This window comes from Netta rufina (assembly GCF_964035555.1).
Source record: "Netta rufina genome assembly, chromosome: 3".
NCBI lineage: Eukaryota > Metazoa > Chordata > Aves > Anseriformes > Anatidae > Netta > Netta rufina.
Window position 1 is genome coordinate 114,279,554 of NC_140125.1, and position 16,802 is coordinate 114,296,355.

Consider the following 16,802-nt stretch of genomic DNA (forward strand, 5'->3'; position numbering starts at 1 on the left):
TTTCAGATCATAGACCTGCCTTACTGATCCAGGACTGGTACAGGGTGAGGTATTACACCTGGATTTTAGGGTGTCTCTGCACTGTGAGGCTTGACATGGTTCCCAGGAGGGAAGAAAGACTCTCCCAGAGCACTAACAAGACCCAAAACACATAGAATGACAAATAAGTCTTAACAGTAGATTAAATGCCTCATCCCTTTTATGTTTCCCTGATCATACAGGATGAAGCAGGTACACCTCGTGTGTTTTCTGCAGGGACCTATGCAGCAGTAGGAGATGCTGCACCTCACCCACGTGGCTGCTCACAACACTTTACTCATCTCATGGCATTGAGAGGACGAGAAGACTGGGAGTTCCCTCAGGAGTTCACTCAGTTCCTCCGTTACTCCTCCGTTACTCCTTTGTGACTCCGTTACACCGTAGTCACGAAGGCTGAATTTCCACAAATCTGCCTGTCTGCTCCTCAGATGTGTTGGTGTTACCCCTTGTCTCTGAGGGTGGAATCCATCTGACTACATGCAAATGTCTGCATTCAGACCAGTCACACGAGCTCGCTTTGCAGGCAGTGGCATGGAGTAGGCACTTAATGACTGACTGAATAGGGATGGTTCACCATGATCACTTGTAGAGATCTGCAGTAGGACATGAGTGATCTGCTGTAGGAGTGCTTTTGGCTTTAGGACTGATCCTACAGGAGTCTAGGTGACAAGTTTGGTGTAGACATCTGCATGTAGCCAAATGAAATTTACATTCAGTGCCTTTGATCCTTAATTTACCTGGCAAGGCTTTTTTCTTTCTCTTTCACGTGTGTGTATAAATCTACATGCTGTGTAAGTGAGACAGCCATGCAGCCATTTTAGTAGTTGAACGTTTTTTGTGTTAGAATTATGCATTTTTGAAAACATTGCAGGTTTCCATGGGACCCACTGGAACAGCAAAGAGAGCCTAAAAGTGCTTTCCTTTCTCATTTCCCTCCCCAGTTTTCCTCAACATAAATGCTCTTTAATTGCATTTTCTCCTGCAACAAAAAACATTTGGTTGCTTTTGTGGAGTCTGTACTCCTGGATTAGCCAGACTTGTTTTTACTGCATGATTTTTAGCATAATGTTATTAACATTATGCTAAACAACAGTGCTGATATGCAACAACAGTGCTGATAAACTTCAGGCTAGGTCTGATCCTTCCGAAGAAACCATCAGGGTCCAGCCAACCCTAGGACTTAGCTAGTGTGTAACCATATCACAGATTTTACAGTTAAAATATATTGCAAGTAGTGAAGACAGCTTCCTAGTCGTTCAGTTTCCGACACTGCAGAACATTTCTGTATTGCTTCAGACAAAAAAAAAAAAAAAAAAAGGATTGTTAGTGGGTTTTGTTGAGCAATTATGTCACTCTGCTGGGAGGCTGCATTAGGCTGCCCTTTTTGTAGGAGTGCCCTCCACAGACTTCCGAACTGTCAGTTCCATCCCTTATGATTATCTCCTGTGCTGCTTTGAATATTAATGGCACGAAGCCGTCCTTGTCTGCAGTGAGCACAATCCAAGAGGAGCCTACAAAAATGAAGCAAAAAAAGGAAATGAGCGTATGGCTCTGGTTAAAAGCGCACAAACACATTTTAAGAAGCCATCCAGCACGTGAGCAGAGCACGCTTCCCTTTTGTACACCAAAACCTTGTCATGTTAACAACAGTAAGATCTGGCAGTCCATGCCAAACACACTTATGTGTAAATGCAAAGGGAAGCTAAACAAAAGGTCTTGAGAGTTTGAGGCATTTTATCCCTTATTTAGGTTATGTTGAAAAGCCAAGCATCTCTTTGCTAGCTCTGATAAACCGAAGTATCTCCATTTTCTGAAAACTCAGCCAGCCTTTCCGTGCCAACTTTTGTTCCAGTGACATCTACTTCTGCTTATCCCTTTTGCTCATCTGCTCTTCCCAAATGATGAAGAGATCATAAAAATGGAAAAAAAATGGTAAAGAAAATGATTGTGCTGTGTTGGCTCTAAAGGGAATTTGGGATTTCCATCTCCTTCACTAAACCAAGATTGTTCAGTATGTTTACAATTTCATATCGCAAATGGAACAAGTTACACCTTGGAGATGGTTTCCAGAAGATATCATGATTTTAAAAAGCTGATTTATAAAAGCTGATATAATAAAATTCATTGTCCTTTAATTATTAATCAAAACTTTACATAAGAAGAGAATGAACAGAACCTGAATAACATTTTAAATCTGTTTCCTTTTAGGAAAGAAAAAAAAAAAAGGAGGCAAGATTAAATGACAAAGACTCTAAAATCATTCAGGATCACTCTCTGTATTACACAGAAGCAGAAAATAAATGTAGCCTCCTACACTTTGTTTTTTACCTTCCTTTGAAAGCCAGCTTGCAAATGAAGCTATATATAATTTTTTTTTTCTTTTTTCTTTTTTCTAGTGAATCATCTGTTTCCTGTTGGACTGGATCTTACAGCTGTTAAACAAAATAGTGAACTTTCTGTTTGTCTGTTGTTCGATTTGGCATTTTGTGGAAATTAAAAAAATAAAAGAAAACACACTGTAGCAGCTGGTAAGCATTGTGGGAGCCCCTGTGTCACGCGTTTTCTTAGAGCATAGGATCCTGTCATTACTGAGCAGTGCCATTGGCTGGGATCTGAGCTAAAGAAAGCCTTGTTATGTTTTATTGTTCACATTTTTAATTTGGGGAGATAAGATTGAGTTTTGAAAAGGCAGATGTAAAAAGAAGATGGAAAAAAGGAACGGAAAGCCATGCTTAATTTCTGTCAGTTGTAACAAACCACGTTACTGGACAAAGCAAATCTCCCTTATACTATTAACAGAGCACCTCTCTGGGCTGCGACGCTGTTCCAAGTTGTCATGTCACCTGTTACATCATAAGGAGCTTGTCATTCCAAACCATGAAGCTTTAATCTTCTCCTCTTAATACTGTCTTTCTAATTCTGGACAGTCTTCAGATTCGGTAAACGGTGGGCCTAGAAGTGGAAACTCTGCAGTCCAGGTTGATATTATCGGTCAAATTGATAAAGCACACTCTTTTGTCATACTCCTGAGGCTTTTTATTTCCACCCAATGAAATATTTGAAATTCTCTGTGCAGTTGGTAACGTTGCTTTGAAGCATTCACCCCAAAATCCACTGAAGGCAGAAAAACCTCGTGCTGAATGCAATTCCCTTCTGCTACGCACAGTTATTGGCACGATGACCTGCAGAAAAGAGAGCCTTGTGTGTGCTAACACCACGGCGCTATGTGGCAGGCTATATTTAGCCCAGGTAATGGTATTACGGTCCTGGGCTTAATGCACACATGATGAGGGCAAGTTCATTGCTCGTATAACTCTTGTGATCCTAATAGCCTTGCTGTGGGTATGAATGTGGTCTGCAGTTATAAGCTTTTTTTTTTTTTTTTTTTAATGCATTCAATTTTAGGTTCATAGTTAAAAAATGCTGGGCTATCACCACAGTACAAGCACACTTTTCATTGTGTCCCCTTTAATTATAGAGCATTAAAGGATGGGAATAATATTTTTAAACATCAAATTTAATATTCATGCCTTGTGGCAAAGGAAAGATTGAGGAACATAAACCTCACCTGGTCATAACTGCAAAAAGAGCCGCATAACTACCTCTGCCTGCAACCTGACAATTTTTGCAGGATTTTAGTGAGGTTTAGAAGGATTTTTCATTCAGTCTTTCTTCTTGCAGCCAACAAAAAGGCTCAATTTCTGCAACACCAAGCAGTGCACTGTGCATGCAGGGGTCATGTTAGCATGATTCTGAGATGTTGTTTGGATATCTCCCAGGTCTAATGCATGACATTGAAGAGCAGAGTTCTGCAAAGTGAATATTCAACTATTCCACAGAGCAGAAAATACGTTTTCTCTGGCCCATTATTTATTGTTTTCCTACTGAATTGTAAACCTCTTTGCTCATTGTAGGTATTCATTTCCAAAATCAAGAACTGGAAGTACGAGCCAAAATTGTGTCCTCCTTGCCCTGCAAAGCTGCAGAGTGCTATTGCAGAAGCCTGCTGGGAAAGAGCTCCGGCCTCTGCAGCATGTGGAGGGCTTTGTGTTTGCTTCCACTGCACTACACAGGCAAGAGAAATTGCTGACAAAAGTACAAAACCTGCATATACTTGTTATCTGCATATCCTGCATATCCATATTAGCTGCTGGAACAACTCCTGTAGGCCAGGGAAAAACCGAAGTGTCCCAATGTGGCTGGGAGGTAGACAGCCTCCCTGGGCTGTGGCACGTATGTAGCCATCAGTTCTAGCTTCATCAGTTAGCCTGGTATATATCAGCCCGGTACGTAACTCTCATTATTTAGAACACTTTAACATTACTACTGTCCTTTTCATTTTGATCTCACCAAAAGTTGAATTAATTTCTCATAAAACAAAGTCTTCTGATGAAGCCAGCGTGTCTCAGCCTGTCAGGGGCTAAGACAAAGGCCAAGACAAAGTTATTTGTGGATCCCTCAGTGCAGAAACAAAGCAAGGAGATCATAATTGCAGCCAAGTACCGTGTACCTTAAGGTCATTGTATAATAAGGCTGTGATGAGAAAAGCCATCAGAAGCACTGTAGAGAAATGGATAAGAGAAAGTGGGGGCCTAGGTTTCCCTGGCCACTTCTGTCTTTACAAAGCAGTGGTGTTAGAAATGTGGGATTGACAAATCAGAACATCAAGCGCTGCTGTTTATTTTAGATTAAAATAATCCCAAATGCTGCATGGTACATCTATCACATTGTGAGAATGACTTTTCCTCCAACCTTCTCTTCATTGTCAGGTGTGGGACACACTTGTGACGATGGACAAGGCAGAATGCCAAAAGGGCTCGGAAGGAAGTATTTCTATTTCCAGATAACCCAGTGGACTGATTATTTTCTCGACCTTCCTCTGCAACGGCATCCAACATATTACTCTGGTAATAGGTAGTTCTGCAATTACTTAGCATTTAAGTGAATTTAGCTATCTGCATTTGCTACAGCATGGGGTAATTACCACAAATGCCTCATTTACACTAAAAATCTCAGTTGAAACCAGATACCAGAAATAAAAAGAACATACCATGTTTCATTTCAATAATGGGCAGATCAAACAGCTGCTGGACTAAATTCAAATGGATCTTGCCATCACAGAGGAGAACATCTTTTGTTTCTTCAGTTACTGCTCCATTTGAAAAACATTTCTTCAAACGCATGTATGTAAAAGAAAAGATCTTGTTAAAGGCTTAGCTGTTTTACTTGAATCCTTTTAACCATTCCTCTGTTCTCAGTCCTTTCAATTCTTTCATTATTTTGCATTTCCTTTCTCTGTCATTGCTACAGTTTAGAGATGGCACAACCATGGAGTACAATTTGAGGCAGAGAGCCCCATGGAAAGAGGCACATGCCTCTTTGGCTTTTGCTGTTTGTGCTTATGTGGCACAAACTGCGTCACCCCTTCATATAAAATACATCAGGCCCCACATTCCTGTGGCCATTGGGTCTTTCTGGCTCAAGAGTCAGTTCAGTGGAAGGGAATATTTCATGCCTACAAGGAAGTTGCTTAAGTCTTGTGCTACCAAAGCAACTGCTTTGGGTTCTGCTCAGTTTGGGCTGTACGTGTGGGTGTTTCGATACTCATTGTTCTGCTATTCCGCCCCAGTAAAATGCCATTTCTGGCACAGAGGATTGCAGAGAGGCTGTGCATAGAGACAGTCTCCCTGAAAGCTGCTGTAGCAAGGTGGCTTGGGAATCATACATGTAAGGGTGTTTTTTTTATTGATAATATATGGATCTACTGCCCTGGAAGTTCTAACATTCCCTAAAAAATATGTGTTTGAATATAAACATGGCATACTCAAGGTGGCACTCAAGAAGTTTAGCTGGTCTTGAGAATTGGCACCTTTGTGTTCTGCCATTCAGGTTACTACAAAGTGCAAGGACCACAAAAATATATTGTTAATATTGTCAGTGGAGTTAATTCATTCTATGTGTTATGGAGTGAGTATGGATTTGCATTTGCAATTTCCCATCTGATATCTTTTGAAAGTCAATCGTAACATGAAAACTCCCCCAGTGACCATAAAACTGTTCTGTGTTGTACATTTAGAAGGGATCCAAGTTAATGTTTTAGAACATCTTGAAAAGAAGTCGTCTGTGCTAACTCCTTTTCTTGTCCTACCCTGTCTGCATCTAACTTTATACCCTTGCATCTTCCTTTCTGATACAAAATTATGTTTGAATAAGTTCCCAACCGCATCTGCTATTTCTGTACTTCGTAATCTGACATTTGACTAAACACATCTCTTTTAATGATTGTCTTTTCATTTCTAATTGTGCTGTCTTTTGACTCTCCCAGTAAGCACGTGCTTTTTTGCTGTGCAACAACTTTTCTAAACCTAACAATCACTTCAGTTGTTCTGTACATGGTATGTATGCTCTCATGCAACAACACTGAACTCTGCAAGTCAGAGTGTCTACCAAACTCTATCTTAATCTGACCATGCAGATAAAGTATTTTTTGTTGTTGTTTTTATATTTTTATCAGCTTGTTTTTTATTTATATATTATGATTGATAGAAGGTGTAAGAACTGTAAAAATATCTTTCCATGAAAAACTTCACCCAACTTTCAAAGGTTTCCTCATCTCTTTGCCTGTTCAAAACAGCCAGAAATTTGTTGTTGTGCAATTAATGGGGAAATACCGAAAGAATCCTTAGTCAAAGAAATATCATTTTCTTAGTCATAAACCTAGAGTAGCTTCTTATTACAGCTATAGCTATATAAGAGAACTGTCAATTTTAGGTCACTTCAAATTACAAAGTACCACATTGTTTTGAACCTAAACAGACTTAAAACTCAATGGGCTGAACTGTCAGCTTGGCATTTACATTCCCAAGATGCTATTTGCCTGCTGTGTGTTGTGGATTAGTACATCTGAAAACCACTTCATTTCCCTGATCTCAGGCTGAAATACCAGAGTTTATTCAAACCTGTAACTCAGTTAATGGATTATTAAGAAAGATGAATGTCAGTTGAGACAGGTTCATTGCCTTGACCCAAGCAGTTCCTTTTTCTCATGCAGATATGCTTCAACCCAAGAATAATCAGAAAGTGGTCTAGCAATGTCTCTGTTGACTTGAAACCCACTGCATGGAAATGTATATTTAGGATGACTTTGTTCTAGTGTGCTTTCTACTTAGCCTTTAAAGTTACAATTTTGACGGGTATTAGAAGTCGAAAGCATTTTTGTGCATAAAAACCTACATGGCATCTCTTTTGTAAAACCCACGGTTTTACAGTTTTTCAAGTACAGACCTCAAAGCTTAAGTTTCAGAGGTGTTTGTCTTTCATCACTTGTGAGCATTCATATTAGCTGTTCTCTCATTGTTCTATACTTCTGTTTATAATGATAAACTTGATCACATTTACATTTTACTTTTTTTTCTGCTGAAAAATTCGGTCAGGTCCAGGATCATTCAGTTTCAATCTTCTAATTATTTAGCCTCTTTTCGTTTAATGGTGGGTTTAAGTAACGATAACGTTCCTCTTTGAGGAATATGTTCCCTCACATCACATATATTAACTGAATTAACTTAATGCTCTTTTGAGAGGTAGGTAACTCTTTTTATTCCCTTTTTATAGATCAAACCATTACACAGAGATCGACCTTGAGAGATTCACTCACCTTAGTACTTGCCATTTTCATGTGTTGAATAAAAGACCATTTTCTAGCCAAATTTTAATTTAATCCACCACTTACTAAAATATGTACCTCTGGTTTTGTTGTGTCACTGTTTATCTCCTGCTGAAGCCAGAGACTTCATATTAATTTTCATATTAAAAGCTCTTTCTGCTGGTTGTCTTATTTTAAACCAAAGTTTATTGATGGATTAAGAACACGTTAATCACAGAATAAACAACTGTAGTTTCACATACTTGAGGGGATATTTTCAGATAAAGCTTCTGCAGCCAAACACCTGTAATCTGTCAGGTCCAGCCCTCCCTCAACACAAATCCAACAGAAACAAACCATCGATTCAGGAATTGCTTTCCCTCAGCTGTGTCAGCCTGCCCCTTGACCATTTTATAGCCTACAAAGGATCTCCTGGGCTGCAGCCAGCCAGTCGTGCTGCTGCCAATTTGTCTTTCAAAACTCATGGTTTGGAGCACAAAGAAAATCATTGACCGAGGCAAAAAAGGCTCCTGGATTAGGTGCTATACACCATAAAACCAGACAATAAACAAGCGTGTCTCTTCTAACTTTTTGGATTCCCACTGAGCAGCTAGCCAGTTCTGCCTCCCAATCCTTTTCACTTCTTGTCTTTTATTTCCAAATGCGCTGCCTACAGCTACCTGGATGCTGAGATCGTCCTCGTGAGCTTAAATTCGACGACTGATGAAACAGTGATGTGAATCAGGACGTGCTCCAATCAACAACATTTTTACTACCCCTGGGTTAGTAACTGATTGCAGTTTGCTTGTGTTGTTCCTGCATGTGGATGTCTAGAAATGGAAACTGTCCCAGATGAGGCCCCACAGCTGTGTTGCCCCCGCCTGCATTTCTTACTGCATGCACCTCACCAATGCCTCACCAAGCCATAGCCTTGGTCTTTCCATAAACGCGTCGTATTCCTAATTCATTGTCATCTTGCAGTCACTTAACACATGCAAGTGTTTGTCTTCCTCGGTTGTTTCCAGCTAATGAATATAGTTTATAGCACAAATTCCTGCATTTTATCCTAGATTTTCCACTATGCACTTCATATGAGTTCATTTCAATCCATTTTTTCTTATTCAAGATGGGAAGGTCATTAAATTACAGGTGTCATATTCTGATCCCCAACTGAAAATATTACAGACTTTATGCCATAAGCAGATTTTATTGGCATATCTCATCAGGTTATTAATGAAACTTTAAGATCGGCCTGAAGACAATCATGTGAAATCCACTAGAAAATTTCTTCAATTTTTTTTTTTTAAATATATATTTAGAACTCTTTGCTGTCCTCTTTCCAGCTCATTTTTTAATCATCTTCATATTTCTTTTATTAATCCCAATCCCAATATTAATCTTGCTGTTGAACAAATAATTTCCCCCGTGGCATGATTTCGAGTGCTGTACTGTACTACAAGTGTTTTAAATACTCTTCCTATCCTTTGTGTTAATAATCTCTTCTTTATAAAGGAAAGGTATCGGGTTCGTCAGCCACATCTGTGCACTGCAAGACGAATAAGGGCTGCAGTTGCCTGGATCTGTGTTTTCTTTTCTTAAACCCTTGATTTCAGCTCTTTGAGCTGTGATAATTCCAGTTCCAAACCCCGGTCCCTATTAGTCAGCTCGCTTTTGCCTTGCCCCCACATTCATCGTGTGGGATGCCAGAAACTGGTGAATAATATAGATGTGGGGGATCTGACCAAGAAGACAAGGAAAAGAGAGCTCGGTGGCTACGGGGGAGCACTGAAGAGGAAGAAGAACTATGATTTCCAACACTCAGAGAGCTCTGTGGCACAGCCTCATGCATCATCACCACAGGTACAACCAGTGAGCTTTGGCAGCCTGTGCTGCTTCCCTCTCCACCCTTGATTTCTGCTGCTGGGATCCCGGTTTGATTTCTGGTGGATCCTGATTTTATTTTGGTGGAGCTCTCAACAGCTCAGCATCTTCACATGGCCTTATGTGGGACATTCCAGCTGCAACCCTAAGTAACCTGTCAGAGAAGAGTAAGCCTGTAAAATGTTTGAATTAGAAGAGATTTGAGGTGCTCAGGGGTGCTTAAATCCCAGCTCAGTTTGCATTTATAGCACGCAGAAGGACATGTGTGATGTGATGCTAGCATTTCTCTGCTCTTTGCTCCCTCTTAATAGCTCTGCAACTAATGTTGCAGGTGTCTGGTCATCTAAGGCATGCCCTTTGTCATCCTTGATCTTTGGGATTTTTGTTGGTTTGCTTACTCAAACCTTTACTTTGCACAGTACAAAAGCTTGGCTTCATTTTTGGCTTTACATTTGTCTCTATGTATCTGACACCCAAATGATCTGGCCTAACAAAAGGTGTTGCATCTCCACTACAAACCCTTCTTGCCTGCTGCTGGTCACCTTCACAACACTGTCGTCAGAATTTGTTCTTAACAGATTCCTCACCCTTTGCTCAAAATGTTATCCCTGCATTAATCACCCCTGGTCTTGACTACTGCAGGTCTTTTATGGTCATCCTAAATCTCTTCCTTCTAAACTTCAGGCTGGCTGACTAGTTTCTTACTCCAGGGAGCAGTCATAACGCCTTCCTCTTCCATCATTTTCATGACTTTCTTTCTATTGCTCGACTCGAGGCAAAATTACCCTTTGGATTTCCAGAAGGTTCGTGGTCTTATCATAGCTGATCGCTGCAGCCTGCTTTCTCCTTATCGCTTTGCTCATTTTACTGTCACCCCCCTTCTTTATCTCTACTGCATGTATTTGTATCAGCAAATTTATTGCCACGTGTTTGGATCCCTTCAATTCATCTCCCAGCTCTGTGTAAAAATTGTTGATTTTGTAGCTGACCTTGGCAATAAAGTTTCCCATAGTGAATTGTAGGAAGGTATAAAAGTACAAATTGTCTTGTATCTAATTGTTGGTGAATGCTAACAAAAGGAAGTAAGGAAATCCTGTTGACTAATTGCTGAAAAGATATTTATTTCCTGTGTAATCAGGCAATACTTTCTGTGATGTAGGTTTTTGACATAATGCTGCTTGTGAGCAAAACGCAGGAGTTTTTAAGATACTCTTCAGATTAAGATGAATTTTATTCCTCCTGGAGAGGTTCCCCTAAATGCCATTATTTCCAAATCCAGATTGCCTTTGTTTCCACTCTAATTAGCTTTTGAATGAGGCTAGTTTAAATATTCTGCAGCTGTTTCTTTTCTGGGGGAAATGGATGATAAAAGCATCTTTTTGCAAGATGAAATAGAAACAGATCTGTGGCAGATCTTCATCTCTCTCTTTTCTTCCCCCTTGTTAAATAATATCTCCTTATTGTGTCTGTCTGTCTGCCCTCCCACACTAGCCTGAATCACAAGTCTGTGTGTGATGAAAGAGCAATAATATTTGCTTTTCAGGGTTGAATGATCAAATCACCTCTGGTGGCTGGCTGCTATTACACAAGTGATAGTGCAGTGACATTTCCGAAGTGTGAGTGATCGTGTTTTTCTTTTATGGCTGTGGGCTACGCAGAATATAAATTCCAGTAGTGCCGCATGGACATGACTTCAGAGAAGTTGTGGGCAGGCCAGCACTAACAGAATAAAGGTTTTGAAGGCTATTCAGTAAGAAGATATTCTGAATAATTAAGCAATACGCATTCTGGTTTATATTACAGTTTTCTAAGCAGATCTGGAATCTTTATGTACGTCAGTAACGCTGCTGCACAGCAGTGTTCGTCATTGCCTGTTAATCATTGCTATATTTTTATCTATTATGCTTTAAACTTTTATGTTTTTAATGTATATGGCTATGTAGTACTGCTCATTCTACTTTACGGTAAAATTTCTCAATCAAGATTGAGCCTCTGCTGTGCTGGGGGTTGCACAAACACCTGACCCAAGAAGTTGCCAGATAATGGCCATATTATTGACCGGACTGCAGCTCCTAAAATTTAGAGTCTTTTCCACAGGCTGATATTTATTTCATATGGCAATAAAGCTATTTCCCGACTTTCTGCACCGTGAACACAGAGCCTGGCTGGAACTCATAGCCCAGCTGGTCCCTGAGCTCACAGGGCGCTCCTCAGCTCCTGCAGAAAGAGCAAGGTTCAGATGTCTGAATCCAAATTAATTAAAAGAACTTATCTTCTGAGAAAATTATCAGCTGCCTATGAAGCAAATATTTCCCTGTCTGTCTGGAGGCCTTTTTGCCATCAGTCTATTTTTCATTATTTTTTGGCATCATTATGTGATGCTGCTGGATTTCAGACGAGGGGCTGAACTACTCAGGGCATTAGATGTGAGACTTACCCAGAAGATCTATGTGTTGGAAAGACATCAAGTGGCATTTTCTGAGTCATTATAGTGTAGTACTAGAGGGGCTTTCTGCTGACTCAGTGTGAAATTAACCTGTTTAGATAAATAAGAGACTTCCTTTTTAAATCTAGTTACTTTGGCAATAATTTAGGCACACTAATTTTATTGCTTATTATTATTTATTTATTCCCAAATAGGAAATCAGGAAAATTAATTCTTACTGCTTGTGTAAGCCAACACATGCACGTTGACTTCAGATCTTAGATTAATGTTAGGTGTCACAATCAGAACTTCTCTTTGGAAAGGTTAATCCAATCAAATCCAAGAAAAAGGGGCTACTTGTTAAATAAAGAAGTTGATTTATATTAAGAAATGAGAATTAATTCGAACATGCCGGGGAACAGAAGATCTTGATTCTTGCTAAATAAAATCCTAAATTATTTAAAATAGACTTTTTTTTTTTTTTTTTAACCAGAATTTGTATAATATATCCAAGTTAAATTATTGACTAATTCAGATCAAAAGCTTTGCTTTTATCCAATGTACTTAGCATACCATCATCTGCTAAAATGCCAAGTAAATAATTGCTAACAATTAATGAATATGTTTAAATCAGTCACGATTCCCTTAATGAGTGTTCAAGGAAGGGTGCTTAGACGTCTATACGGATCCCTATCAAATAAAAGGAGGTTGTTATTGTACAACCGTGAGTCAAATTTGTCTAAGAAATACATACTGCAGCAGCAGCGTTATGAAATTAATGTATTACTTGAGTTGACTCTGCTTATCTTGCAACGGAGAATGCATTTGCAACTGGCATCAATATCCCGAAAGGAACCCTGGTTCTAGCAGTGATGCCAATAGAATCAGGATGAGCAAACTATTATCAATATAATATCGGTATTACTGGTAATGATACTAAGAATAAACACAAGAAATAATTGCACAGCCTTTGTTCCTTAGTTGAAATTCTTATTGAAGCCAGCAGGAATTTTGTTAAAATAAGGGTGGGATAGGAACATGGTGATTTGATATTCATCTATTTATTTAATGAAAGGATAATTGCATACTGGCAGATAATTTTTCTGAAAAATTTGTAGTGATAACACTTTTTGCAAATTGATTGTGTCCAGTTGTGTAAAGATTAAAAGTGAGATATTGAAGTAGAAATAAGTCAGCTTTGTATCATTCCCACCTGAATTTTCCCCAAGTTGATATTCAGTACTTTGTTTCAGCCTTCACGAGAGTCTAGCTACCTTCAAACTTTGGATTTGAGCTCAGATTTGAATTTAATAGGTTTCTGGTGGGGATGCCTACAGATGGCTACTCACAGGCTCCTCTCTACACTAAACTAACACATAAACCTTTTTGTACACCTAGCCACGTGTCTTTGTGCTCTTATTTGATAGAGGCACACAAAGTCAGCTACTATCCATGACAGTTTTGCTTAGAAGTTTTGCAAAGAAAATACACAGATCTCCCGCATGAAGTATCCTCTAATCCACGTTAGCCTTAGTCATTGTTTCAGTGACAAAATACCATTTTAAATTAAGCTCGATGCCACCCTCAGGTTGCATTTCTCATGGGTTGGTAAGAATTAAACTGCATCCTCTTGGTCTAAAGCTATATAAATAAAATATTGTTTTAAAGTTCAGTGGCTTATCACAATATTTGTAAATTGATGAAAAAATTACCTGATAAGTGATACGAACAACCGGCGGTTCCTGTGAACATGGGTAGGCTAAAGATACCCTTCTCCCATTTTTAGCGAGGTCTGTTATTTCAGAAAGACTCAGTTGTAACTCGTTAAAGCTGCCGCAAAGTCTCTCTAAATTTCTGGATATGTGACTCATTCCTCTTTCACTTGGCAAATTGTTATTTTTAGAGCTCGATGTTTCTTGGATCACGCTGAACTGCACCTTAGGGGAAGCTGGTCTACTGGAAGGCCTGGCACGTGTTCCAAAACCAAGAAGAGCCATTGAGCGATTGGTAGGTTCAGCATCCAAATTTTCCAAGGCAACGGAGGCGTCACCTGTGAGCTTTTTCTCATCCAGGTCACTAACGCTTGAGGAAGAGCTCTGCTCATAACTGGGGCTCTTCACTTCTTCAAGGAGTCTTCTCCTGCCACTAGGAGACTGAATAACTGTGCTTCTCGGTATCAACAGCTCCCTGCTTGGACCTTGGTCTTCTGTGGCAAGATTTTCAAAGAACTTTCTTTTTCCAGGTATGTTCACAGAGGATACAAAGCTGTAAAGCATGTGCTGCTTAGTGTCTGGCAGAGCTGAAGAATCCTCTTCCAGCATCAGTTCTTTGGCCATCAGGCGCATCACGTACCTGTCTGAACTCGATGAGGGAATGAAGTTAGGCTCAGGGAACTTTTGCTTCCCGATGAGGATCAACAGGAGCTTATCGGTCAAAAAGCACAGGCCCTTTGGTCTTTCATTTTTTTCCAGCTGGATTTGTTGAATATGGGGCATGCAGGAAGAGGTCACTGAATACACCAAAACAATGTTAGAAGTGTTAGAGGCTACTGCCACAATCTGAGCTCGAAGGTCAAAAGCCATAATGTCAGGAACCAGAATACCTGGGATGGTGACTTTTCTGGTGGTGGTTACCTTCCTCTCAAAAGTCACCAAGATCAGGTAGGAAGAATCTTGACCATTTATTGTTGCAGAGTCTTTGCGTTTCAGGGTAATGAGAGGACCGGGATCAGACCGTCGGTGGTTTGCAAGGATGTGGGTTAAGTCCATAGGTCCCGATGAAGAAGAAGCTATTGAATCGACAGTGCCTGACCTGTCTGAATCTGTGGACCTTCGTCGCAGGTCCATGGAGTATTCCTCATCACCAAACACCATAGACTGTGAGACTAAAGAGCCAGTTTCGGTTCCAGATGGCGTATCAAACGTAATGCCCGCGTTCAAGCCGCAGATGTTATCCAAAGGAAGCTCGGTAGCTACAGCAATTTGGAAATCCAGCGTGGCTTCCATAGCGCAGATATAACCTCCCACATCGAAGACTGGACAAAAGGAGCAGACGTTTAGAGTTTTCTGAGCATCATCCCAAATATAGGAATGCAGGGCACTGCCTATAGCGACTACCAAACGATTGCCATCCTTCGTCCAGCAAGCACAGTGAATAAGCCCACTGCTTTTGATGTCTGCCTTAACTCTACTATTGTCTGTACGAACGGCGTGCAAGACTGAAGCGTCTCTCTTCGTAAGCACAGCCAAGACCTCCTGTTTCGGGTGCCACACGCAGCCCTGGGAAAGCAGTGGAAACGGCTCCCCAATTTCACAGGTCTGAGAAACCAAGGGTTTGCCCTTCTCGGCGGCACTGCAGCCCAGCTGCCAAACGCTGACGTGCTTTTTGTGCTGAACAGCGAGCAGAGCTGGCATCTCTGCAGAGCAACATGGGCCCCAGTAAAGCCCATGCACGTGTTCAAACTGGCCGACAACGCTCGAGTCCCCAAACTTCAGCTCTCCGCTCTGGTAGTACAAGGCAGTCAGCACCACTTGCTTCCCATCCGTCCAGGCGATTCCATGCACAGGGTGGATGGCTTGATATAAAGCATTGAGACCAGTTCGCAGCAGCTTTGCCTTTCCCAGCTCCATCCTTTGAGGTTTTCTCCCTACTGGTGATTGTTCCAAAGTAGAAAATCCATGGAATTCATTTGCAGACCATGATGAGGAAAGGAAAAAAAGAAATAAATCTTTTATTTCCTTCCCTTCCTTTGCAGAATCAAACTGTTTTTTTTTTTTTGTTTTGTTTTTTCTGTTAATTGTCCACAAGCCTATATTGTGAACGCCTTCCCGGTAAGCCTGCAGCTGCTCTTCTAAGTATAAACCCATGTCAAAGCTGCTTTTGCTATGTCTTTTCCTGGGAGGAGTTATCATCTTCATGTGATGGCTAACAAGGTTTAACCAATTACTGGACGTTTTCGTAGAAGTCTATTTTTAACTCTTCACTGCTGGGCGTGTGTTTAAAAATAGCATTTAATACCTTGACCTTCAGTGAATGAAGGTCTTTGGTGAAGGCTGGAGAGAGATCGTATGCCGTTAAACCTAAGTATTAAGCTACAGCCTGAAATAATGACCTAACACTTCTTTCAACCAGCCTTTGAAGGGTAAAGGAAGATTTAAATATATCCGAGAACTGCACAAGGCAGACTGCAATCTCTGATGGACAGCGCCTTTCAGGGGTACATGGCCCCAAGTGGCTGTGAAAGGAAAGGAGAAAAAAGAAATCCTGTTCTGTTTTGTTAGTAATTCCAGGAAGATGAAGGAAGGTGAAATTAAATATATATACATGTATATATATATTCTAGAAGCAAGGACAGCTGACTAGTGTTCATTTTACGGGGTTGGATTTCCTAGCTGCAGCCATGTATTGATTTCTTTCTTGGTCTTCCCAGCCACCCATATGTGAGGACTCTTCCCTCAACACGCAGCCAAAATGTATTGCTGAAAATAAATGTTCAGGGTGAGATCCCATACTCTGAGATAAGCGACCATTGCTATTAGAAATGCCCTAGGATGCCAGGGACAGCCAAGGGGGGCCGGCAGGTAGGGCACAGGGCTTGCGGAAGGTTAGTGCCACTCCGGGTGGCAGTAGGCAGCACACAGACTATCCCTAAATAGCCCCGAGACCATCAAAAATGGTGTTAGAGGCTTACAGGCAACTGGATCCCATCCTCAGCATCTTTATGTGGTTCTGGGTTTGCTGCCAGCTCCCTCCTGCTTTGATGCAACTTGTGTCTCTTGTGATTTTCATGACAAAATAATGGGAATAAATTACACC

At 40.6% G+C, this 16,802-nt stretch overlaps 1 protein-coding gene across 1 annotated transcript; it reads right to left on the reverse strand.

Moving 5' to 3' along the window:
* Nucleotides 1-1,383: 1,383 nt before the first annotated feature.
* LOC311208220 (WD repeat and coiled-coil-containing protein-like) lies at nt 1,384-15,616 on the reverse strand (the record flags this gene model as incomplete). Its single annotated transcript, XM_084284756.1, has 3 exons — nt 1,384-1,550; nt 5,090-5,210; nt 13,700-15,616. The coding sequence occupies 3 exons, from the start codon at nt 15,614-15,616 to the stop codon at nt 1,384-1,386; spliced, it is 2,205 nt and encodes a 734-aa protein (XP_084140882.1).
* Between the last annotated feature and the right edge of the window lie 1,186 nt (nt 15,617-16,802).